Source organism: Pyxicephalus adspersus, chromosome 7 (genome assembly GCF_032062135.1).
Source record: "Pyxicephalus adspersus chromosome 7, UCB_Pads_2.0, whole genome shotgun sequence".
Lineage (NCBI taxonomy): Eukaryota > Metazoa > Chordata > Amphibia > Anura > Pyxicephalidae > Pyxicephalus > Pyxicephalus adspersus.
Window position 1 is genome coordinate 27,693,228 of NC_092864.1, and position 27,772 is coordinate 27,720,999.

Below are 27,772 nucleotides of genomic sequence, written 5' to 3' on the forward strand. Positions count from 1 at the left end.
AGGTGTCTTATTTTCTGGAAACTTTTGTTAACAAATAGCAAATGACTTTTAAGAAATCCATTCCAGGTTTGCTGGATCACCGAGCTTCATTTATGAACGTGTATTCTCTCCAGCCTTGGAGAGGATAAATAAATTAAGCCCAATGTATGGTAGTGCATTACAGTGTAGAGCACTGTATGTGTGCTGGAACTGTGTTGCCTTGATTAGGTTTCCAAACATACACTGTGGATGTATCTACCTTATGAATGTGTTTTACAATACAGTAAATTATTCCCCCAATGTCACATTCACTACTTTATAGGTATATATATTAAGAGTTGGAGCTTTGGCATCATTTTTCCAAATGCAAAACCTGCAGTTTTACTGCAAAAGCAATTTTGACAAAAAATCTCCTATAATCAACAATGTAATTCAGTGTAGAAGGTAGACACATACAGGAATGTTTTCAGACAGTCGGATCTAAACATTTTTTCTGTCTTCTCTCACATTGGGTCTGATATGTTAGGACTGAAGAATAGGAGAGCCTTGGCCATCCAGCAAACCTGGCATGGATTTGCTGCAAGCTAAAAACATTGGCCAACTAATGATTTTTAAAAAATCTATTCCAGGTTTGATGTCTCACCCAGGTTCTCCCATGACAGTCCTTCTTCTCCGGTCTTGAAGGGCTTTAATAAATCAGACCCATTTAAGACAGTGTTACTCGTAATGCCTCCAATTGAATTATTCTGGGTTTGGTAAACATTCCAAGTCAAATAAAGTCCCAGTGCCCATTATTAAAGTACATATTGGTCAGCATTGCCATTGGCTGGTGGTTGTTGGAGCAGAAACCCCCCTGACACCTGAATTTGATTTCTGTATACCTTAGCAATTAATTATCTTATTTTTCCTTTATTTGGGTTTGTTCCCAATGTTCCGAATCAAACAGCAACAAGTTCATAACATAGAAATGTTTGTTTTATCTCCTGGTCCCTATAGTTTTTTCTTTTTCATACTAAAATATGCATAACATCTGTTAAATGCAGGGAGCCTGAGTAAATAAACTGCTATGAAATAACAACAATTACAGCAAAACAAACAAACATTATAAAAAGTGCCAAGGAAAAAAAACACCACAAATAATGTAGCCATTCTTAATCCATCCTGGCAGCACCTTTATTAAAACAAGAGAGCTATTAGACTTCTAATCCTATGTTGTGTCTCAGGATTCTAATATACCCCAAACTGCAATCACAGGAAATGTCATTAATATCCATTAAGCAGCGTGGTGCTGCCGCAGCTCGGAACGCGACTCCTTCTGAACTCCACTGGCCTAATTGCCTTTTAGATTTGCAGAAAAAAAATGTTAATTTTTTCATGTGTCTCAGGTCGTGTATCTTGTTACAGTCGGGTGTCACATCTGGGAATGAAAACATGACAGTCATTGACCTTGAAATAGTATGACGGAAATGACAAATTTGGACGCCCTGCCTGAGCCACCTGTTTTTTCACTCTGGTGAAACGGTGAAATTTTGAGTTTAAGCTGACTCCGGGGACATGGTCTGCCTGCTGAGCACCTCTTATATTTATCCTTGAATTCATCTTCAGAATGTGGCTGCCCTGCTTTCTAAATCCCTGTTGTCGCTGCTATTATTATCCTCTGCATGGACCTGGCTGTGAGCCTGTAGGTTATAAAGGGGCAGTCCTTCTAAAAGTTATATTTAGGTTAGGCTTGGAAACTTGGATCAAATGAAAACACCAGGACCCCAGACAGGTGAAATGTTCACACTGGTGATTTGGTTGCAATGATTTTAAGAAATTGAATTAGTACACACGTGCAGAGTCACCAAAACCTATTTGTAAAATTGGTGGCAATTTTACAATTTATTTATTTAGGAGTGAAGAAACACTTAAAAGTACATGAACTTTAGTAAAAACAAGTATTACATATAATATCATATCTGGGCTGATAGTTTAGTACATGATTCATAGTTATCCTGCACCATATTTGAACAAAAAATGGAGGGCTATCTTGGGACCCGACCCGTTTCACTATTCAGCTTCTTCAAGGGAAGTAGAGATAGGTATGCCACACAAAGAGATAGAATAAAATCAACGAGTAGCATTAAAAAGGAAGCCATTGAAGCGAGTGGCAAAAGACCACCCAAGTCCTAGAGGTCAGGGACTCATTCTGTCTGTGCTGGGTACTATATTTTGGGTTCATTTAGGTGATGTGTTAGAAGCAGGCACAAAAAGGAGTAGTGTTTGGATCAGCACAACTTTGGCATGGACCAAATTGTGATGGTTGAATGATGGTATCATTGCATTGTGTAGCCCCATACCATTAGGAGTGCCCATGCTGTCCCCTGCCCTGGATTATCTACCTTCTCTTATCTTGAAGAACATATTTGTTTCAGTTTGATTACAACAGCACTAAATGAAAAATATATTGGCTGATTTTGGAATTGATACACATTCAAAAAGCAACATCAATTGCCAATCAGTCATCCCACCTCTTCCAAGACCAGATGTTCGTTTTGTAAGCCCCTAGTCTGTAACCAGAGGGTATAGGCACAGTGATGAGTTCATCTTCTCTATCTCTTCCCCCCCCCCCACACAAAAGATCCCCAAAATTGAGTTAAGCTCTACACAATCTGCAAAAGGTGGATTGCAAGTCAAGTACTTACCCCAAAAAATCACATAGTTCACATAGTAAAGGTAATTATCTCCTAATAAATAGGATGAAGCTCTGCTGATTCAAACATTCAATCACGTACCAGAAAGCTTCTACTTCTTTATATTATCTTGCATATGATTGGGTATTTTTTGCAAAGTGAATGACCACATTCAATAAGCTAAGTAAATATCCTTTTAAAGTTGATAATTTACCCTGGTAAGTGAACAGCCACAATTGCTTTAGTAATTCATCCCCATTGAAGGTTAACACAGCCACAGTATTTCTTAGTCAGTGGTAACAGCTATAGGCTTCATCATATGATGCTCATAAAAATGAGGAGGCAAGAAATGCCATCTGATCTAACTGCCCTTCCTTTTCCACCAACCCTACAAAACTGTGTATTCCTTTATCCTGAAACCACACATTATAATTTAGGCATGTACTGTCAACAATAAACATTCCTGAAGGGAAGGAATAGTTGCTGGCAGTAATGTGCCATGTTGTGCCGATTGGCCTATTGTACAGCAAGGGAAATTCATGTGACCCAAAAAGTGGTTCTCATCTAATTCATTCGAATGCATTCTGTCTTTAATCGCATAAACCTGCTGAAGCTTTCTTCTGCCCTTCAAGTTTATTTGGTACTTGAGAAGCTAATTGGTCTTTTCATAAATGATCTCTTCTACACATCTCAGCCATGCAAAAAGTCAATGATACGTCTACAGATAGCACAACAAATAATGACATCTAGACGAGTTTAATCTGCCACTCTGGTCCTACTCGGCTTTTTATGCCTTCGGAAAGGAACAAATGGAATACTATTATCTTTGTTTTCTCTCTTTTGCGGTTTCTGAAATGTTAAATTGAATGTTTTTCTGTCTAATGATATCGGACTGCTGTATTACATGTTGACTAATGTGGCCTGAACTCATTTACTTTAAAACAAAAAATAATGTATTATATAATAACTATTATATAAAAATATCCTCTGTGAAGTCTCCATTATATTTAATACTAATGGTATTGTGTATAAAGCTGTTATCAAAGCTGAACTTAATATACTGAGAAAAGTTCAAAAACAAATTTGTTTTATTTTGCAACAAATGGAAATTGTGGCAGATAATAGGTTATATCCCAAGCTTTATTGTAAGTGGATTATCACCTGCATGATACTAACTGCTACAATTATTCAGGAGGTTCATGATACATAGTTTAATATGGCCATAGAGATAACATAATGAAGAGAAGAATGTAGTTATCATTATACCAGATTTTGTGTTTTTCTCCTTGATGTCTTCTTTTACATACATAGATCCATTTATCATCACCATAGTTATATCCTGTTAGCCTTGGTGGCCAGATTCACAACTTTGAATCATCATAAGATTCTGCACTTGTGAATGGTTGCATATTCTTGTGGAGGTCACCAAAGATGGGCTGGTGTCCCCTAATCTGGGAGGGAGGGAGGGAGGCTATGGATGTAAAAGGTTACAGGATCAAATTAACTTATTTACAAGCTCATGAGTCAATAATGAGCATACAAAATCAATATTCAGGTGGTAAAATGTTGCCCTTTTCAAAATATCTTGAATGCCTGGGTTGCAGGGGACAGGTGAACCTATTAGTACCTGATACAGTAAAACAATTGGCCTGATTTATTTGAGCTTTCCAAGACAATGATAGACTATCATAATGGAACCTGCGTGATCCAGCAAACTTGGAATTGATCTAGTCCAGCAATATTAATAGCGAATGAACTTTAGTTTGGTGGATTACCCATATTTTTTCATAGTCCATGTATGGTATGTAGTGTGCCAACCCCAACAAGAACCCCCACTAAGTGTTTAGCAATGATAATCCCCCACAATATCCCCCACAAGTGTCTTTGCCTGCAATTATAACCCCAAGTAATACCCGCAGCAAGTGTTAGGCAAAGCAATCATATCCTCCAGGAATAACTCCAACACGTGGAATAACCTCCAGTAAGTATCAGGGCCATCAATCACTAGGAAATGTAAATGCTCCTTACATTTTTGGCTCTCAGAGGTCATGCTCCATAGCCACCCTAAATTGCTGGAGGATCCATGCTACCGGTTCCCAAGTTATCCCAAGGGCCTGGTAATTAAAGAAACACAGTGTTGGGCAGTGTGACTCTTTCCAATCTAATTCTGCTACAGGGCAGTGTATACTGGTTTATTAGTGGCCCCTTCCATGACAGTCCTGAGCTTTGTTTCCTACAAAGTGCTTCTTCTATAGCACAGATGATTATTTGAAGGTAAAATAAAGAACAAAACTCTACCTTGATATAAGATGTTACTCACTAAGCACTTCCAGGTTCAGACTAGACCAAATGCAAAATGGAGAAGACATTAGAGTTCAGCCACTTTACCTTTTTAACCAGGAAATCTGTAAAAGTTGTTTGTTCTCCACAACCGGTGCCAACCGGCCAATCAATTTTAGCCCAAAATCATAGATTAAGGAGCATGCAGCTTCCACTGTTCTTACAATAAAAAGGCCCTGTTGATAAATCCTATTGGGACAATTTGAATAACTGTCCAGAACACAGAACCCCAGGCTACCTAAAAAAATGTATTTTCTGCAAAAAGAAAAGGGACCTTTGTTACTAGTCTCTGATGTATTCAAGCATTCCACTTTTTTTCTGCATGTGTGTCAGGTTCCTTGTCCCCCTATGCACTCTGTGGTTTCTCCTCCCGACCCCAACATCGATATTGTATGCTGTTGGGGCCGGTAGAACAAAATACAGACCAGTATGGTGCCCAGAACTATGGGATGTGTCTGATGCCCTGTCTCCCTTCTTCATTTTAACCTGGAAATTTGGAAAAGTTGTTTGTTCTCCACAACTGGTGCCTACCGGCCAACCAATTTAAGCCCAAAATCATTATTTAAGGAGCATGCAGCTTCCACTGTTCTTGCAATTAAAAAGTCCCTGTTGATAAATTCTATTGGGGCAATTTGGGTATGATTGAGTACAATGAGCCATATATTAGTGGGTAAGGTGCCCTGATCATAAAACAAGCCAATACTCTGATTATTCTTTATCTGTCACTGCACTCTGCATTTTATCTTTGCTCACTTTGTTCAGGATACCATTTACACCTTTTCTGTTGGCTATTTTTGTACTTATTTAAAAAAGCGTTGCAGTGATAAAGTGCAGGCGCCTGGGACGAATTATCTCTTGTTGGATCTAACTAATGTAAACCAAAATGTGATTAGCTGCCATGGGCCACTACACCTGGCTGTTGGAAGAACAATGATAATGTGTAAATGGCTGCAACCTGTAACAAGTGTAACTCCTAATGATATTATGATACAACCTGTAACAAGCCATCATCATTTAGTTCTCAGCAGTCATATCAGTTACAAGTTAGACGAGGCCTGAGAATGATGATGATGTTCGGGATTTTTTATTTTATAGCTAACCACAAAACATTAAAACTGATTTCCAGGCTGATAATATAGGGACAATTGAATGTAATTATGTGTCAATAATACATCATTAAATGTAGTCTTATATGCAAGCAGTGTATTTTGACCAGCCTCCCCCAGTCTATTTATAGCTCAGACAGTGCCTGATTCAGTAAAACTTTCCAAGACTGGAGAAAATAGACTATCATGGAAAAATCAAGCAATTCTACAATAGATTTCATAAAAACTATTTGCTATTATTAAATGTTATCTGCCTTGGACCAGATCCATTCCTGGTTTGCTGGATGATAGTCTATCGTCTCAGTCTTGAAGAGTTCCAATAAATCAGGCCTTAAGAGAGGAGGAGAAGTAACAAAGTGATTCATTTATCCGCTGCTTCTCTTTTCATTGTACAGCCATTGGACAGTGTGGATTCAGTGGCTGCTTTCTATAAATGTCAGTATTTGCAATACGTGAGTCCGTTTACTTATAATTTATTTTTTGTCACATTCTGCCAATAGGTATTTCCTGGAAATATAAATTCAGATGGTGTGGTGAACCACAAATTTCAGCATTCAATAAAAGCAAGATTCATCAGATTTGTCCCTTCGGAATGGAATCCCAGTGGGAGAATTGGGATGCGAGTTGAAGTCTATGGGTGTTCATATAGTAAGTAGGTTCATTTTCATACATTATTTTATACTTTTCTTGGCTAAATTTCAATTCCATGGTTCTCCAGACAGCTCGATTCATTGATTGATTTTTTATGCTTTTGATCATCCTTTAAAACTGCAGAAAAGAATGGTTTACAAAAGTCAGCAATTGACCCATAGTGACCAATCAAATGCATTTAGTATAGGTTGGACAATATAGGGAAGGGTTTTGCTTTTCTGGAAATGTTTTTTTTCTCTAGTTATAAATATGCTTCTCAAATGTGTCATCACATCGTCCCCTACCTAAAAAAAAGTCCAACCTGCCACAAAAAAGAGGGACCTTTGTTACTAATCTCTGTTGTATTCAAGCATTCCACTGGTTTCTGCATGTGTGTCAGGTTCCTTGTCCCCCTTTGAAGTTTGTGGTTTCTCCTCCGGCCCCAGCATCGATATTGTGTGCTGTTGGGGTGAGTAAAACAAAATTCAGACCAGTATGTTGCCCAAAACTATGAGATGTGTCTGATGCCTTGTCCCCTTCTTTTTACTGTGGTTCACTCTCCTGACTCCAGTGTAGAAATTGTGGCCTGTTGGGGCAAATAGAACAAACAGAACAAACAGACCAGTATGAATCCGGAAGAATAGGCATTCAATACTACTGGAAATGGTAGGTACAGAATAGATTTTAGCCAAAAAATTCCTTGAAGATAATAGAAATTGGCAGTGTGCAATTATCTTAGTGCACCACATCCTAAAGGTGCTTAATTGGATTGTGATCTGGCAACTGTAGATTCCAAATGAGTCCAGTATTCTCATTGTCATGTGTCAAAGTTGAGCTTTGTGTCATGGTGTGCTGGTTATGGTTATGCTGCTGGAACAGCCATCTGAAGATGGGGACACTACGGTCATAACAGAATGGACATGGTCAGCAACAAATTTAAAGTAGGCCATGGTATTGGTATTGGTTGTAGTACTAAAAGACCCAAAACGTGTTAAGAAAGTATCCCTACACCATTGCACCACCACTATCCTCCTAAATCATTGATGCAAATCAGGATGATTCAGTACATTCATGTTGTTAACATCAAATTCCAACCCAACCATTCAAATGTCGCATCAGAAATTGACAAATTAGACCAGGCAACATTTTACAAACTTCTCTGCTCCAGTTTTGATGAGCCCCTACAAGTTGTAAGCTCAAGTGCCTGTTTTAGCCAACAGGAGTGGCCCTAATGTGGTCTCCTGCTGCTGTAGCCGATCTTCTCCAAGGTTGGACATTCTGTGTGTTCATAGATCTCTTCTCCTCGGGTGTAACAAGTGGTTATTTGACTTATCATTGCCATTTATCACTTGGAACCTTTGGTATCAGCAAAACATATTCACCCAGAGAACTGCCCCTTAGTAGATATTTTTTCTTCACTGTCTCTGTAAACCCCAGAGACAGTTGTGCATGAAAATCCCAGCAGATCAGAAATATTCAGACCTGCTTGTCTGACACCAAAAACCATGCTACATTCAAAGTCACATAAACCACTGTTCTTACTCATTTGATGCTAAGTTTGAACTTTTGGCTGTTTTGGCAATGTGGACATGCTAAAATGTGGCTGGTTAGTGAATGTAAATTACATACTATTCAAAGTCATTCTCAATTTAAGCAAAAAGTTAAACATTTTGAAATGGCAGAGCCCTGTCCCATAGGTATGTGGCGGTAGGAGTAGCACGGGGTCTGGTGTGAGCAGCACTTTGCAATGATTTTTTTGTTTGGTCAGTTTGCATAGAATCCCAGCAAAGGTCCACTGAAATCGCAACATTGGTGTTGGTGGGTGAAGAGTGCAATACTAAGTAGAAAGGAATACAACATTTTTTTGTAGTAAAACTATTTAGGACATTCTGGGGTTATTTTTGGGGTACTCCCTTGCTCAAGTCTCTGTAGCGTTATTAAAAAACATAATTATGGGGGGTGGGAACAAAATCAGTAGCAAACTGCTGTGTCTTGGCTCAGTTTCAAACATTTTCAGTATGCGTTCTTCCTACTCAATTTTTTAACTCTAGATTCACTTGCCGATTCCCGGAGCTGTAAGTGACACTGATAAGATAGCATTAGCATTAATTGCTTTTATTTTGCCTTTTGTCTTGTATCACATAGGCATGTAATCAGGGCTTGCTGAAGCATAAATATTTATACATATCTTTTAAGATGACTTGCATTCATTATGCAGATGTTTCTAATCTCAGAAGAACAAGTAGAATCATTGGAGCCGACTCAGTGATGTTCAACACGGTGCCACATAATCATATATATGTAAATAAGACGCTGTTCTATTTTACTTAATGCATCAACGTCCTGATGGTAGAATGGATGGAATATGGGGCAGGTGGAATATTATATCTTTACTGAGGATTTCTTTGTGGGCTCAGTATGCCCCAATCAGCCTTTATATGTATAACTAAAGAGACATATTCTCAGCATCCCCTGCACTTACTCTGTGCACAGCTCAAGGGGATTTCAGAGCAATACGTGGACTACTGGTTCCAATCTTTTTCTGCTATTGGATGCTAGTCTTTTTATGCCTCACTTGTTCCAGGCTCTGGTTGTTGCTAGAACCTCAGCCTTGCTACATGAGACTTGCTTAGCTAAACTCTGTCACATTGAGCTTTTTTGGATTTCTGACCTTAGCCTAACCTCGACCACGCTCACCTGCCCTGACCTGTGCCCGAACTTTGACTACGCTTGCCTGCCACCTGCCCTAATCTCAGTCTGTCTAGACTTTTCTTCTCCCTATCATCCCACCCAGTACCTGATCTTGGCTGTCCCTAAATCGGAGCCCTCTGTTCCTCTTGCGGCTGATGGGAAAAACCTGGGTGCCACAACCTCGTGTTCTCTCCAGAGCAAAGTAGTCCGGTGACCACTAGGGTCACTTGTCCATCATCCCTTGAGGGTTTTCTCTGGTGAAGACTGGGAGACACTTGTAATTGTAATCTTCGGACATCTTGTAGGCCAAAATTACAGGTGCACAGGATTTAATTCAGTCCCAGCAAATGTAAGGGAAGCTATTTACAGTTCCATCGAGCAATCAGCAGGTAACATATTACCATTTACTCTTTAATCATTTCAATAGAGAGGTTAAGATTCACCTGAATGGTAATTGTAAATATGATTGATGTTCTGCGTCCTCATTCACTGTTAATGTTCAATTTGATGAAACAATGAACTCACTTGTTGAAATTGAAGCATATTTTTTTTCTTTTGTTGTGACCTTCATCTTTATGACACATTTTACATTAGAAAATAACAATAAATTATATCACTTAACTGTAATATAAAAACTCTGTGCCTTCTATAGATGTGATGGCATTTTGTCAATGACCTGCACTCTAAGTATTGCATATCCTTCACAGTCTTTTTCCATTGCTCAACCACTTTGTATATTAATAAATCATTTATAAAATGTTTTTTATCAGTTTTCTGCATAAAAATATTTTATTTTTTTATCATTGTATTAAACTATAGTAGCAGGATGATGGGAGATTGAAATTAAATTTTAAAAATTGAACGCAAAATATGACTTTGAGTGTTTTTCTCACTTTGGAGTTCCAAAAGTCTTCAGCAAGGGGACAAAAGATGCCCCAGAGACTGGTTCTATCTTATATCTGATCTTCTGCTGCCTGGCCACTCTTAGTTTGACTGCCAGTAACATTAAGTTCCCATCCACTCTTGTAAACATTGAAGAGCAAACAGAGGGGTTAAGTGGCAAAAAGTATTGTATTAATGATAAGAGTCTCAAAACACAATACACATTAAACATTATATGGATCTCACAAGATTGCAGTGCACTTATGCACTATATACAATAGGTGGACTATCAAAAAGTCCACCTATTGTCCACCTAATGTATGAAGTGCCAGCCTGATGGCCAATGATTTACTAATCTCTGTAATCTTGTTAATAAATAATTTAATACATTGAAATAATTTAATTAACAAAATACTTTTTTTGCCACATAACCCCTCTGTTTTCACTATTGTGTTTACTTTATTATTCATGGTTGGCGAATCGGGCCTTCCTCACTTTTAGAACATGTAAGCGAGAATGGCCTTTCTCAGATCTTTCCCCCCGAACTCAGATGAACTCTCAATGGAGAAACTACATTGAGAGTTCGCCTGCAGTCACAGCTGATTGGAAACACTTGCATGCCTCCAATCAGCTGTGACCGCAAATTCCATTGCTCCCCAGGCTGTACTTATCATTCATAATCATGGGCACTGAACTCAGATGAACTCTCAAAGGAGAAACTTCATTGAGAGTTCACCTGGAGTCATAGCTGATTGGAAGCATTTGCGTGCCTCCAATCAGCTGTTACCACAGCTGTTACCTGTTACCACAGGTTCTCACGCTCCCCAGGCTGTACTTATCAACCCAGGGAGTATGGAAACCTGCACTTCAATGGAATTCGCAAAATCGGCTTGCAAAAATTTTGCGGACCTATCAGAAGTTCTGGGAAATTTTTGTGAGATTGTCAGAGGCATTCTCGCTCATCCCCAGTGTAGGGCACAGCTAGCAAGGGTTTATATAGGTTTATCTATAGGCGAAAATTTAATTTTAATTCCGAATGGAGTTTTAAATAGATATATCCATTTTTTATTTTCTTTCATAGTCCATATATCATTAAAGACTTTTCCTTGTGTTTGCTTTTAAGGCAAAACAAGAATTAAAGGGTGCCTCTCCAGAACATGTTTTCCCATTAGGTTGAAATTTTCTGTTACAGAGCACTCTTATTGACTGATCCGTAGCAGGAATAACCTGTTCTCCAGTACTAAAGAGACAGGTTGAATTTTTTTGTGTAGACCTGATCCATTGTCAATCTCAGTTGGCCAGCCCAGAAAAAATGATTGGCAGCTCATTCTGGAAATAATGCATGTACAATGGAAGTGTCTAAAGGCTATGCGTTATGAGTAGCAATGCAATGCAAAACAGTGCAAAAATCTGTTAAACAAAATATGCTTGCTAGGCACAATAAACCAGAAATGGTTAAGCGATGCCTAAAGACTATGCAAGAAAAAAAGACAACCATAAAGAATGTATTTTTAACAGCTGGTGAAATCAGTTGAACAACCAAAGAAGCCAACCTAAACTCTTCATCTTTCTAAAGCTCTGTATGGCTTGTAAACACCTAATGTTCTGGGACTGCAGATGGCCCTTCAAGCCTGGTTTCCTGTATGGACCACCACAGAACATGTACAAATACCTAACAAACATCATTTTCTGTCATTTAGAAAACCTGGTTTGCTTTTCCTTAAAATCCTAACAACAGCATAAATCTTTTGTGCAACCAAAAGAAAACAAGGACAAAAAAAATGAAGTTATGAGGGACAGAAAAATATGAAACCTAAGAAAACAAGGGCCCCTGGGTATTTTAATCTTGCTGTATGTGTGAACACCAGGCTCACTAATGAATTCTGGATTCCTTGGGTAAAGGATAGAGAGGCAGGTGGCTAAGTGTTTGTTTGTTTTTATTCTCTTTCTAATTTCAAAGGTGGACCCTCTAGAGAGGGCGGTGCTTGTCATGGCCTGGATTGAAAATGTACTGTACGGAGTTCTCTCTAATTGTTTTTCCTTAGAAACACGAGTGTGTTGTTCAATTAAAGAGAAAATACTACTTGCAAATGACGGAGTCGGATCATTCTGTTTTATGTGCAGACTTATTTGGTGACATTTCCTCGGAGTGCTTCGCACATCAAAGCCATAGCCTCTTCTCCCACGCTTGTCAGGCGATTGGCTCTGATGAAATCTTCTTTGATTTGAAAATAGCTTTACTTGTCTGATTATGTAGATGAATAAATAAAGGACCAATATCCTAATTCAAGTTTATGCATTTTGATGTTTTCAGTAGAAAATGAGTCAATAAAGGGACGCAATCCTATAATAGAAATATTGACTTGGTTTGTAGAAATTACAGCTGGTACATTGATGTTGTGAAGCACACTGCAGCTAAATGTGAATGTGGTTTCAAGGATGCAGTTTGTTTTTTTTGGAAATGTGTGAACTGAACATTCGTCAATGGGGTCTTTTGAGGACTAGGGGAGTATGGCTCCTTCTTCTTCTTGGCTTATTGTAACAATACTGGAAGTGTGCCTTGGAAGCGCTTAATAAACTATTTAAAGGCCTACAGATTTTACCAGGTAATATTTTTTATGTATGTCAAGCATTGAAACTTTGGGTCTGCTTTATCAATGCTCTCCAAAACTGGAGAAGATAGACTATGATATTCTATCTTCTCCAGTCTTTGCATCAGGTCCTTTGATTCTTTGAACCCAGACTTTTAGGACCCTGTAAACCCCACATGGTTCATTGCATTTATCCAGTTTTATCACATAAGATACCAGAAGAATAGTGAGCCCTAACTCCTTAAAATGTGTTGTGCTGGGACTTTTTTTCTACCAATACCAGGTCTGGGGCAAAATTTTTAGGTGTATATGAGTCTTCATCTAAGATGGTCCTCATATCAATAAATAAGTGAAAGCCATCCCCATTGTTACTGTAATGTGCCTCTTTCTAACGGAACCAGCAAGGACACATAATATCATTTCATCAATTTGTTTTTTATGGGATTCCAGAGGGAAGGGGAATCGTTTCAGAGAAAGAAGGTGATGCTGACCCAATATTGTCCATAATGGTGTCGTTGATCATGGCTGTATTGAGCAGCATTATCACTGACCTTGTCTGTTTTTTTACTTGAGTTATTCTCAATGGCCTCTTTGTTTGTCTCCTGTCTAGAATCCGACGTTGCGGACTTTGATGGCAGAAGCTCGCTCCTCTACAGGTTTAATCAGAAACTGATGACCACATATAAAGATGTCATCTCCCTGAAGTTCAAGAGCATGCAGAGTGATGGAGTTTTATTTCACGGAGAAGGACAACGCGGGGATTATATAACGCTGGAGCTACAGAAAGGCAGATTGTCTCTCTCCATTAACCTAGGTATGCAGCTTTTTTCTTTTTTTTTTTTTGTTTTTGGGAAATTTGCTGTTGCAGGCTAATTTGTTAAGTTCTACATGCACTAAAGTATTTTCTTAAATTCTGGGCTTTGCATTTCTTTGGATTTTCTTCTGCAGCACCTAAGCTTGATCATTAACAAAATCTCATATAAACATTTTCATATTTATAGGGTTAAAAAATAATTTCAAAACTTTTGACAAAAGAGGGATGGCTATTAACTCTCTGCACTTTAGTAACTTTATTAACTTGCAACCTTTGCAATGACTAGAAAATGTGACCGCTGCTGGAAGAGTAGATTACTTATTAGAGCACCCCATTTCATTGCACATCATAGCCCTCTTCTCTTCTGGAAGTGTTTGATTATTATCTGTACTAACCCAACTGCTCCATGTAGCTTCTGGGGAAGGAGTAATGAGGAATACTGGATAGTGCCTGCTGGAGCTGCTGACATCACATCCAAGATGGTGGAGCCCAACAGCACTCTCAGTTGTTATTTACACTAGAAAAAAAGTCAACTTTTACACTAGAAAAAAAGTCAACTTAAGAATCATACATTTTTTGATTTATTCTAATGTGTAAAATCTGGAAATTTGAGTACAAATTGAGTAAAAATATTGGATCCTTTGGAGTTTCCACTTATAAATACATTTCCACTTGAAAATATTGGCCTTTCTGAAACATCAGTAATTTTGTAAATCAGTTCTGACTTGATACTCTCCTCGCATCCGTACTCTTCACTTGACTTGACCTTAGACCTGAGATGACCAGACAATGGACGTCACACAACCTCCTGCCTTGAGCTCTGTAAGTTGTGTACAGAGCTCAAAGGGTTAAGCGGACTGACAAAGTTCTTCTTATGCCAAATTACCTCCTGAATTTGAAACAGAAGCTAGCTCTGGGAATTGGTGTGAACAGTGAGAGACTCCTGCGGAAGTGCATTCGCAGAGCCGATGTTCAATGACTAAAATGTCACCAGTAATTAGCTTGTACATCGGCTGAGGTCCCAGCTGAAATACATCTGTTACATCCGCACTTTGCAGATTTTCTGTGATAAACGAAGAACCTTTAAATGTCAGAAATCGCCCCATCACAATATAGAGATGGAAGAAAATCTGAGTGATTTTCCTTCCTAATCTCAGACTCCCTGTAATAGATAATATGGGAATTTCTATAAAGAAAAACTCAAATTCAAATCTGATCCAAATCAGTGTTTCTCAACCTTTTTGAAAAGGAGAATCCTTAAAAAACTTTCAGGTCTTCAGGGAACCCCTTCTATAATTGCTACATTCCCAGTTCACATTATCTTAGTGTGCTGGTCAGTGGGAATAATGCCTCTTACATTGCTGGCCATTGGGAAGACTAAAACTGACCTCAGAGTAGCAAACTGCTCATTGCTCAAGGAATTCCCTAGCATTCTCTGGAGGAATCCTGGTTGAGAAATACTGCTCTAAATGGCTGGGTTGCTGCTTTCGGTTACCAGCAGCCACCCTCTCGTGACCTGGGACATTTGCTGATTACATGCTTATGCTGTGCTACCTGCTTTTTTCTAATGTCTCTTTACCTCTACTTGCTGCATGTTTTTGTAGGGTTGATCGGGGATGTATTGATCACAATGACACTTATAAGCCCACTGGCCCAGGGCAGCAGGGTAAGGGAAATGTGGTAATTAAGCAGCACCAAGCCTCATTTTAATTTGTTTGATTTGTGCATCTAAGCTGCACTGTGCAGTATTTTCAATTATAACATAATGATATACATGTTTTATCATAAAAAAGAGCTGTCAAATCCCCCCTATGCTGATGTGAGTAGTTTCATTTCCCTTGACACAACAAACATTAGAAACTGCAGCAGGTATCATGAGACCACTTCACCTCTGATAGATCATCCAGCCCACTGCGCTACCTTTTTGTCCCATGAGTCATTTAGCCTCAGATTCATGTGTGGACATTTCCTAGTGTGGACTGTATGCAAATGCAGTCTGACTATGAATGCATATGCGCCTAAAAAATGTGTGAGAAACAATGCTTTGAGTTGAGAAATTCCCTGTCCTGGCTGAATGTTACCATTCTGTTGTCATGGTGTTTATCACAGAAAATATAATTGTGCGACAATACTCCAGGCTCCTATGCTAACTACTAGGGTTGTACCTCCTGTGTTAACCATGAGCCAGAATTGTACTTCCTGTGCCTACTATGTGCCACAACTGTATTTCCTGTGCTAGCTTTCTGCCAGAGTTGTACATCCTGTGCTAACCAAGTGCCTGCACAGCACAGACCAAATATGAAAAAGCAGAGGGCTTTGATTTTTTTGTGCTGTCTGTTATGATAGATGAAAACTGCTAATAAAAGTAGGTGAAAAACGTTTAGGAGATTAGCTCAGCATAGGGGAACAGAGGTATGCAGTAAGTTTTAGGTTTGACCAAAGTTCAGTACACACAAATAAGAAGGTAGTTTTGCTTTTGACTGGGAGATAATGGGTCCCCTGCACAATATAATGTAAAGAATGCCTGTAGGTATATGTGAACCATGAATGACACTAGAAATAGGCTGGATAATTTTGCTGAGCTCCAAGAGGTAAAAAAGGATCTCCCTGTCTTCCTTACATTGACATATTTAACCCCCCCCCATGCCTCTGATTGGTCATTGATTACAGAAGTTGGCAGGAACTGCCAACTGGCAAGGATTGTCAGGACCTTTTGCAGCCCCTGTAATGACATCAAGAAGTGGTAATAAACAGTACAGGGTCAATGTAATTAAAAAGTAACAATGACACAGGTCTTCACAAGGAAGGAGGTAAGAGCTTCAAATTAACAACCTGGCAGAATCAACAGGTCAAAAAATTATGTTATAAATGGGTGTGGGGGGTGTAAAAACTGCTGTGGTAATGCCAATGTCAGCCTGCACCAAATATGGTATTATTTTTTATTTCATTTTAAAAGTAGTTTTTGCCAATTCAAGCTCATGAAGGCTTTTCCGCTGGATATGTTGATGAATCACAGGTTGAATCCACCAGCAAGCAGAAAACACCTTTAATAATAAACATCAGAAAAAGAAGAAAGCGTCTTCAACTTCAGTTTTAGATTTGTTACTATATCTTTCATTTCCTCACGCGTGTCATTGAATGTAACGTTAATTTTTAGGTTTCAGGGCTTTGGTGTATTGCGAGCAGAGATTTTTTGTTTTTTTTATAATTGTCAGCATAACAGACAGAATGGGGCACGATGACAGCCGGCCTTTTTACATGGCTGTGACAAGCGATTCCAACATATCAGGGGTGCTAACATTCAGAACGAAGAGAATAAAACAAGTAAAAAAGAAAAAATGTAATTACTGTAAATTGGGTCATGTAAATCCAGAAAATCTATTTTTCCTGCACTCTTGCAATCTTTCCTGAACTCCTGAAGTACAAGTACCACATCCCTTACAACAACAATTATACAACTTCAATTCAGAAATTGGGATTTCTTAGATACCGTCAATAAATGTAATCTCTTTAATTAAAAATTACATAATTTATTACATTCAAATTTTAGAAAAACATATATAGTACATCAAAATATCCAAAATTTGGTCACAAAGAGTTTCTACTTTTGAGTTTTTGGTACATTATGCGTTTCACCATTTTGCTTAATTAGAAGGACAAAATCTCATACACATCTCATCCATCATCTGTAACATTTGTGAGGAAAAAAAAAAAGAAAATCTAAAAAGTACAATTCAGAAAGGTAATTGCTTGGATTTGAATATCATTTCCTCCCAAAGTCTAGACTAAAATCTAATCCACTACTAAAATACAAAATCTACAACAATCTATACTAAAATCACCCTAATTTCATTCAATTCGCCCATATAAGGCTTAAAAAAATTATCCTAATTTCCATCACTATTGGTGTAACTCTTTGCTTTCAACAGTTAGCTAGGCAGTCAACAAAATATTAGCCATCATAATCAGAACATAATCAATACATTTTTTTCTTAAAAAGAAGGGAGGCTCCTCCTGTAACAGTAAAGACAAAAAGGGAAGCCCAGAACCTCCTGAGATACATACATCACATATCCCAGGAGGCTTCGGGCTGCTCTTTCTGTGCATGCCTGACATCAGAGATGCACAAAAAGGTCTTTTCCTGCAATGAAAAAAAGTCTCGATCTCGCACATGTGCAGAGAGAACAGCACTTTTTTAACATTTACGGGAGGAAACATCACTCTTTGCAATGCGAGTTTGGGTAAAGTAGGCAGAAGACGAAGGAAGAAGATGGTGGCACCCAGGGGTTCCACCATGCCAGGGCGAAGAGAGAATACAGGATGACATGGGGTTAAATGACAGCCAGTTGTGGAGTGATTGAGGGCTCTGCGGAAGTAAACTTAAATAAGTGTTATTTTTTATTTTAATGACGTTCTTCTTTAACTTTGGAACTTTTAGTACTTTTGCAAGTCTGCATGTACAACAATATTATCTTTTTTTCCGAAAAGCTCCTTTTATTACAAATCATCCTTGAGCTTTAACTTGACTGGAGCTTTGCAATGATGCCATTAGTGTGCTGCAGGCAAGAGGAAGCATTTCCTTTTTCTTCTCTCCCCCAGTGCTTAGAATGCAGAATTGTAACTTTATTGAAATTCACAAAGTGAATATCTGCAGCAGGGACTGATTTGAAAACACATTCCATAACTGTATCATCTCTAAGCTGAAATCTCAGTCCAGGAAGCAGATGGTAAACCAAAGAAAAGAAAATCATACAAGGGCAATATCAGTGAAAATATTGTGATAAGTGATGGATACCTGGAGGCTGTATACAAAAACAATGGGTCTGATTTATCAAAGCTCTCCAAGACTGAGTGATCCAGCAAACTTGGAATGGATCTAGTCCAAGATTGAAAACATTTGCCATATAATGGCAAATTATTTTTAAGAAATGCTTTCCAGGTTTGCTAGATCCCCAGGTTAATAAATCAAGCCATATAAAGCCAGGTCTACATTAAGCTCTTGGTGGACCAGGATCTGCTTCATCGTAGTGGAGGCTGGGGAGATTTTCCACTTTCAATTAGAGTATTCCAGCCAAGGATGGAAAACCTAGCAAGGAGGCAAATCATCTATGAAATATTGTCCTATATAGACTTTTGAAAGATTTCATGACTTACAGAATTTTGCCATGTGTTGCCCTTTTGATATTATACTAAGACGTGTTCTCATTTCTCCCCTCCAGGTGACGCCAAGCTACGTTTTGGTAACACACACACTGTGGTGACATTGGGAAGCCTCTTGGATGACCAGCACTGGCATTCAGTTCTGATAGATCGATTTAACAAACAAGTCAATTTCACGGTGGACAAATACACCCAACATTTCCGCACCAAGGGCGAATCTGATGACTTGGACATCGATTATGAGGTGCGTTTTGGTATGAGGCATCATTTAAGATGTTGTTAGGAGAGCGTCAGATTTGCAAAAAAGTGAAAGTGAAATATGAGCTCAGCTCAAACTTTAGTTTCTGATTTTGTGTAGGAAGGATTGGCTGGCAGGATTTTGGACCATGTATAAAAGTTTTTCTGAACTTGAATTCCTGTTAATTCTAGGAGTTCAAACTTTATGAGTTAATATGGACATATGCATAAAAAGAACTTCAAACGTCACCTTGAAAGCCATTTTCTGCTGAAAACTGACATTGCCGGTACCAATTGGTTACATAGTGGACAGCATTTCCATTGACTGTTGGTTGTTAGGAGTGGTACCTCTAGATAGGAGCAACCCTCCATTCTATTGACCTAGGTTTCTTATCTACAAATAGTGAGGGGGCCCTTGTGCAGAAACATACTTTGTAGCACCACCCTATGTTCTTTTACATGGCCAGGAAAGGGCTTAGGAGAAAGTTTAGGGGGTTCTAATGTTTAGGCAACTGGAAGTAATTATTGTGACATAATATAGCTGGACTAGGTAAGTATGCAGCTGAGAAGGAAGAGTCTGGGTTGTATGAGGATAGTAGGAGGTAGAGATGGGTAAACAAATGAAACTTTTATAAGATTTTATTTGAAAGCTCCCTCACCCTTCATGGGCAGGTCTAGTGGTGACTGTTGATTGGTGATTGGCTGAGAAAGATCTTCAGTGCTTAACACAGACAAATTGATCAGGACCAAGCCATCATAAACCGGTCTATTTCTTTTAGGAAGTTTAGCTCCAGAAATTAAAACTTTTGTACTTTGCCCGATAAAACTGCAAAGAGATCAAAATCAACGGACAGATTTAATTTTTAATGCATTTTACGTCTTCGTTATGGAAATTATCTAAAGCCCATACAAGTTTCACAATATAATTTTTATATTCTGAATAATTTTGGTAAGCAGATTTGCAATGCGGCCAGCAATCATTAATATTTTGTTTATAGCAATAAATTTCTAATTAAGTTGGTCACCATAGCAAAGCCCACCAAAGATTATGGCTGCCGTTAAATTATATCTCAGGGCGTTTGATGGTCGATAAAACTGAAAAGGAAATCACTGGCATTATTGCTATTTATTGGGCAATTAGAATTATCGCAAAACAGTGAAATTGTGCTGGAAAAACTGAACTCCAATTTCAGCTTAATTAGTCATTTTGGCTGTTTTGGAAATACGGTTCTATGGATAAGATTTGACAACAAAGTGTTTATCATGGTCGTACAAATGAGAACAATTGGGAATCAGCTGAGATTTATTACTTGATAATTACATTTTAACAAGACTAATCCAACTCCAAAAAAATAGCATAAAGAAGGATTTTTTTCTCAGCTTCACTTGTCAAAATGTTTTCTCACCATTTTTAGCGGTAAAAACTTGCTTGTTCTCACCGTGTAAATCTGTCTAACATTTGGTGGAGCAATAGCGATAGCCTGTAATAGCAGCTAGCTTTTCACACGTCACTGTGCAATAAAGAACAAAAGATGTTTGAAACTTTATAGTGCATTAAATTAATAGCATAGCCACACACTCTCCAGATTGTGTTTGCGCTTTGACTTTTTACAAGCGCCATAAAAAGCATAAAATCGCTAAGTTTTATCTTGAATTACCAATGACCTTTGCGTATTTCTGCAGCATAAAAATAATAAATTCTTACGCTTTTTTCCTTCTTTTTAACCTTCGAGCTATTACAGAACGTAGAGAAGAAAATGGTTATTGTTTCGGGTACATATATTGCCATTTTAAGTACTGAAGTAGAACCTTAGACAAAAAGAAAAGAATTAGTTTTAGGCCATGTGTTATGCTAAGAAAAACATTGCTTTATAGGTTTTAAATCTGAAAAGGGAAGGAAAAAGTGAAGGGAAAGCAAATAGTGTCTAAATACATGTGTATCCTTACTGGAATTTTGGAATTTATTTGATATTTTTTGCAAATTTATGCAGCAATTTAGCATAAAACTTTGGGTTTGTGCAGGAAGTTCCTGTAATGCAGATCAGTCACTGCTGTTCTCTCTCCTGGTGCAGGATGACTGTTCTTGTCCCTGCCCCTCCTGTAGTTTTCTACAGACAGCCTGAAGTGGGTGGAGCCTGTTGAACCCTCCCACAACTCTGCTCTATGCACAGGTTATATACAGCACAGTAATGTCACTGCTAAATATTTACAAGCCAATATCACAATTTGCTTTTTTTCACCCTAAATCAATCATCCAATCCTCCTAATATATTAGTTCTTCATACAGCTTGTAGCTCTTTATCCTGATTGAGCATTTACTGCTTAAACCAGAACTCCAGCCCTTGTAAACTAAACAGCTTTATTTAGGAAAATCATAATTTAAAGGCTGATTGCTGATGTTATGTCTGATTTCATACTGCATACAACACCATGTGTTTTCATGTTGTATTCATGTAAAATTCTGTTTCAGTCTTCATTCTGCCAGTGGTGCTATGGTCATTGGCAATTCAAGATAAAACATAGCGATTTTATGCTTTTTTTTATGATGCTTGTAATGCACCAGTGGATTTTGTTTTAGTTAATGGTTTATAGGACAGAACTCCTTCCTTCTCCTTTTTCCATAATATATTGGATATTCTATAGTCTTATCAAACCCTCTAGTCATCCTGAAAAAGATTGTTTGACATAACACAATCTGTATATGGCAGCTCTTGATTTTCTTTTTAATTGTCTTTGAAGCAGATCTCTAATGTGCATTTGCTTCTACAATGTGCATTGAAATCTGCAGAAGGGCTGATATCTTATTTCTTGGCTGGAGCACATCCAGAAATATTTAAGCCAGGGTTTCTTGACCTTTTTTAACATGGTGGAACCCTTGGAATAACTTTTGGGTCTTCAGGGAACCCCTTTTATAATTACCATATCTAGCGCTTACTGTACATTAGTGTGGTGGTCAGTGGGAAAAATGATTCTTGCTGGCCATTGATAAAGAATGTCACCCTTACAGATAGCTAAAAAGGTTATTGGTGAGGATGAACTAACCAAAACGACACAAACTGCTCATTGCTCAAGGAACCCCTAGCAACCTCCAGAGGAACACTGGTTGGGCAGTAAAATGAGGAAAAAAAATCTAATTGTTTCTTAGGGTTAAAACAACAAATTGTTCCTTTTAAATCCTGCTTGGTTTGGTATTGTTCCGCAGGGTTGTTAAAATCCTGCAATTGTCCGGAAACAATACGAAGATAAAATGCTATAAAGCAAATTTCATCTTTGTACATAAAAACTTCCTTTTAAAATAAACTCCAAAGCTTTCCTAAGTGACCATATTGTATCAGATTTTGTTCATTTTTCAAGTTTATCCACATTTTGTCCCAGTGGGGAATTCATCTTTCATATATTTTGGACTGTTGCTGCACAGTTATTTGTCTTGACTGGCGAGCTGTCTTTGTAATCTAATTTGCACTCTGCTGTCATTTTTAATGTGCCGTTAAGTAAAGAAATGAGCCAAGTTTTGATTTTTTTATTTTCCAAAGTTCAGCTTTGGAGGAATTCCAGTATCTGGGAAACCCGGCGCCTTTCTAAAAAGAAACTTTCATGGCTGTATTGAGAACCTGTACTACAATGGAGTGAATGTGATTGACCTGGCCAAGAGACGCAAACCTCAGATCTACATTGTGGTAAGAAAGGCATTACTTTACTTAGGCTGTTCCATTCCATAAGTGGAGTTTCTTTTAGTCATTTACAAGTTTATGTTGAGTAGAATACAAAAAAAAAATCTGTGATTTGACAACGATTATAAGAGAACAGGGTATAAACTAGTGCCTGTTCTGCCATCTGTAGAGTTTAATTTATTATGAAATCTGATAAATACAATGACCACAGATTTTACCTGACCATCACAACTACGTGATTGACTATGTCCATAAAGCATGACCATTATTATGGTACCAACACAAACCCACCAGTGTCCCCTCATCCACAGAACCACTGCAGGCAATTATTATGGAGATGTCCATATATGTGGCTACTTTCAGGGAAGACTTTCCATAAGGTGTAGATGTGCTGTTGTAGAAATTTGGGTCCATTTGTGAGGTGAAGTACTAGAGTTTAAAGAGGAACTAAACTCAAAATTCAAAAAATACATTGTTCCATAAGTCACTCGACCCAAGCACGAGATCGAGTGACATAGATGGCAAAAATCTTGCTGATCTCACTGTGCATGCGTGAGATTGGAAATGTATTTCTCTTTTGACGAAAGGGCTCCTTCTCAGGCATGCGCAGAAGGAGCACCCAAGATTGTTATTCCTTCCCATAAATGTGTTTATATAGATTTTGATGTAACTTACTTTAGATATAGATGTCTATCCATTAGTTAGATATACCTGACAGAATAAGCCCCCCCCCCCCTTTTTGCCTTCAGAATATCTTGAATACTTTTGCAGCAAGTGCTGACAGCAGGTTTCATATTGATTTAGTAGCCTTCCGCCTTTGCTGCATATTTGTTGTCTATTAAATAAAAGCTCCAGATATCCAATTCTTATTCCTCATACATTTACAATACTAAACAGGGGTATTTGCAGCTCCAATATTGTCCTGAAGCAGTAGAAATTTGAACTCATCAGACCAAGTAAGTTTTTTTAAACCTAGATCAACCGATTTTGATGATCTGGTGCCCGCTGAAGTTTTATTTTCCTAGAGAAGAGGACACCCCATTTGAAGTTTCATATTTGATATGTTCCCCTGCACAGCACTGTTGCTGTAAAAAGAAGTTGCTGGAGCAACTTCATGTCAGTTTATATTCTTCCTTACAAAAAAAAAGTTCCACCTATAGATTGAGTCCAGCATTATGCTCCATTCTCAGGAACCTCTAGTGATAGCAAAGTGTGGAAAGTCCTCAACAGAGGTCAGTGCAACTCCTGGTGCTGTCAATCATTGTTGGTACCTAATTGGTGTAGCTTGGAGACTTGCTGTCCATAAAAACCCAATTTTTCCTGATCCACCCTTCTCCAGACCCAATATTAAAGATAAAACAACACAAGTGTGGGTCAAATGGCTTAGTTAGACACTATATTACACATACCAACTTAAATGGTAACATACAGCTGCCATTATTTATCCCACTACTATTTCAACAAACTTCTCAACTATCGAAAAAACTTTTCCATCCCAACTTCCTCGAATACATTACATCATACACCTTGGGGTCTGCTAATATCCTCCTAATATTGATATAACACCACCTCAGCAACAATATTATCACCAACAACCCTGCCACTGCTAATAATATGACCATTGTCTCCATTCATCGCTATAACTATTGTGGATACTGTATATTTTTTTAAAGGATTTTGATTACATTTCAGCTAGTGGGATTGAAACCATCGAAGTGGATAGGACTGACGCTGAGATGTCACAGTGCATCATTTTGCACACTTTAGGATGTCAGCATACTGTCAGAAAGGGCAGAAATGCAGACCCTGAGATGGCATTGACTTGGTTGTTTAGGTAGGCTTCTGCCACTCAGAGGGCTGGGGGTTAAATTTAAAAGGCAATGTAGATAATTAGTAGATCATAGACTTAATAATATTATGCAATACCAAGCTGCAATATCTAAAGCTAGTAAAGTATTTTCCTGTTTTAAAAAAGGAATAGACTGCAGAGATGGAGACATAATCCTGCCCCTGTACAAAGCATTGGTCAGACCACATCTGGAATATGCAGCCCAGTTTTGGGCACCACAAAAAGGACATTGTGGAATTGGAGAGAGTGCAGAGAAGGGCAACTAAACTAAAAAAAGGAATGGAGGAGCTCAGCTATAGGGGAAGATTCGCAGAACTGAATATTATCTCCCTTGAGAAGAAACGTATAAGGGGGGATATGATCACCCTGTATAAATATATAAATAGTCCATAAAGAGAACTCTCTTCCCCATTATTCACTTTAGGGTCATTACAAAGGACAAAGGGGGTGCTCTGTGAAAATGCTGAATTGGCTCCCTCAGGAAGAAGTTTTAGCACTTTCTATAGATTGCTTTACTAAAAAGCTGAATGCTTTCTAGAAGCACAGAATATAACTGGGGGTTAAAGTTTAAAAAGAATGACAACAGAGACTGTTGATCCTGGGAACATCGGATTGTCTCACGGATCAGGAAGGATTTTTTTCCCCTGTTGGAACAAATTAAGCCAGGATTTATAAGGTTTTTTGCCTTCCTCTGGATCAGCTATGTCTATAGAGTTATATCTGGGAGGTTTATTTCCATAGTGGATAAACTTGATGAACTTTTTAAACCTGACTACCTATATACAATTGTAATGCCCCTAAACATGAAGGTGCCCTTTAAATTTTCTCCTTTATCCTGCTCAGATTGCAGTGCTTTGAACATGTGTTTCAATGTCTCCGCATTACAATATCATTCAGGAATAAATATCCTAGCAATATCAATTATAAACCCATATCTGGAGTCGTTATGACTGATCGGCCTATGAGCCTTAAGTTACAGCAGCGCGGCTTCATAACGTAGAGTAATATTGGATGTATGTGTTATTACCATCAATCAGTGTAATCCTGCAGTGTAATTAGGAATAAGGAAACATTCTCTGCAGAATGATAACCTCAATATCAGAGATAGCGCACATCTGATAGCTCATCATCTCCACATCATTAAATACAACAGCTGAAAATAACTCAAGGTAACAAATGTCTAGTCTCTCTGCAGAGGCAGCAATCTGACAACGCCGCCGGTCTGTGAACTGAGATATCCGTCTGGAGGTCTTGAGAGTTATAATCTGGCCCTTGTGGCCATCCTGCATGACAATAGACAGTAATATACCTTGCAAAGATTGGGGGACATATTTTTTTCATTCTGTTATTTCAGGCAATGCTGGAGCTCACATTTTCCTATCATTTCTTCTTAACGTGAATTATTAAACATCTTTGCAGGTATTCTGGTACAAGTACCGAGTGTGAGGCTGCTGTGTGTTATAACTAGTAAAAAGTATAACTTTTTAATTTTTTTTAAGTAAAATATCACTGTAGTTCAGATTTCCACCAATGATGCAGCACTTGGCATCTAAGTGGACCATCCATCTATTATTCATCTTTGAATGTTTATGCAACTGATCTACAGATGTTTCTGTTATGATAATTATTATTATTGATAATAATAATAATAATAATAATAATAAACAGGATATAGCACCAACATATTATGCAGCACTGCACAATAAATATGGGTTTCAAATGACAGACAGATACAGAGAGTGACAGAGGAGGAGGAGAGGACCCTAACCCAAAGAGCTTACAATTCTAGGAACAAAGTGCAATGAAATTCTTTAATGACTCGGATTCTTTGTGCACTAACACAGACGTGAAGACACTTGGTGCCATTGTTTATTCTGGATAAAATTAAAGTAAAACTTCAGTTTTTGATAAGAACTCACAAATCCCACCTACGGGTTCACCATACACATCTTAAGGAACCAGCATTTGCAGATTGGACAGCTCACTGCCAGCCCTATTCATTTTCTATGGGGCTGCCATGGGTAGCGGGCGGTTCATTGGTTTGAGGAAACAGTAACCTCGCTGCCAGTCTGAATATATTGTAACTTTCTGCAATATTATTTTTCATTTCTTCTTATTATTATAATTATTTGTATTCATATATATGATCCTCATATAAAGTACTAACTACAATAAAGCCACACACCTACCTGGCTGCTGCTGGTGCATCCTTGCATTTACAAATCACTGCTGTAAGGATCATAACAGAAGTGTACACTGACTGATGAATGCGAACATGTAACTGCTAAACCAATTTGTTTATATAATTTGCTACTTGCAGAGGGTCATCAAGCAAAAAACTCAAAAAACAATAAATGAATTTATTGCCCATTAAGCAGCCTCACCAAAGCTATTGTCTATGAAGATTGTTTTGGAACTCAAATGTTAAGCTCTGGAGCCTGTCACAGTTTTTTTAGTGCATTTGTTTAGTAATATAGTTTTATATGTCAAATGTTTTCTTTTTTTATCCACCACTTGTGAACTGGAGTATTTGTGAATAATTCACTGATTTACCAAGTTGGAAACTCCTCAAACAAAACACGGGAATGTTCAGTCTCAACAATAAACAGCTACATAAAAAATAAAAGATGATGTGTAATAATATTATGTTTTTATGGATATGGTCTTATTAAGTCATTGAAAAAGGGTGAATCCTGAACTGATTGATAGCAAGCCACGGGATTCGAAGGGATGATTTCAAATATAAAATAATGGAAACTAAAAAAAAGTGCTGGAAAATGGGTACCAAAGCTGTCCCATTGCACTTATTCTAGTGGTCCCACCGCTGTGGTCCCCAGGTAGATCACAACACCTTTCTTTCCTATGAGGCAGCATTTGGCATCTAAGTGGCCCATCTATCTATTATCTATCTTGGAATGTTTTTGCAACTGATCCACAAATGTTACTGGGAACAAAGTGCAAAGAAATGCAAACAGATTCTTTGAGCAATTATTCCAACGATTACACAACTGAAAGGTGAAAGATGTGCCAAAAAGGCAAGATGATAGCAAAGGATATTCATATTATTATCTGTGGTCTCTCGGCAGGTATTCTTTTCCTCCAAACTGCTTTGCGTAAAATAAAGCCAGGAATGTGTAAATGTGAGGTATT

At 38.1% G+C, this 27,772-nt stretch overlaps 1 protein-coding gene across 1 annotated transcript in view; it reads left to right on the plus strand.

Annotated features, from left to right (window-relative positions):
- Window positions 1-27,772, plus strand: part of LOC140335374 (contactin-associated protein-like 5) — a 212,877-nt gene that overhangs the window by 73,017 nt on the left and 112,088 nt on the right. The window contains exons 4-7 of the mRNA XM_072417940.1: window positions 6,598-6,745; window positions 13,502-13,705; window positions 18,925-19,109; window positions 22,636-22,779. Of these exons, the coding sequence (XP_072274041.1) occupies window positions 6,598-6,745; window positions 13,502-13,705; window positions 18,925-19,109; window positions 22,636-22,779 (681 nt within the window). The remainder of the gene's footprint in view (window positions 1-6,597; window positions 6,746-13,501; window positions 13,706-18,924; window positions 19,110-22,635; window positions 22,780-27,772) is intronic.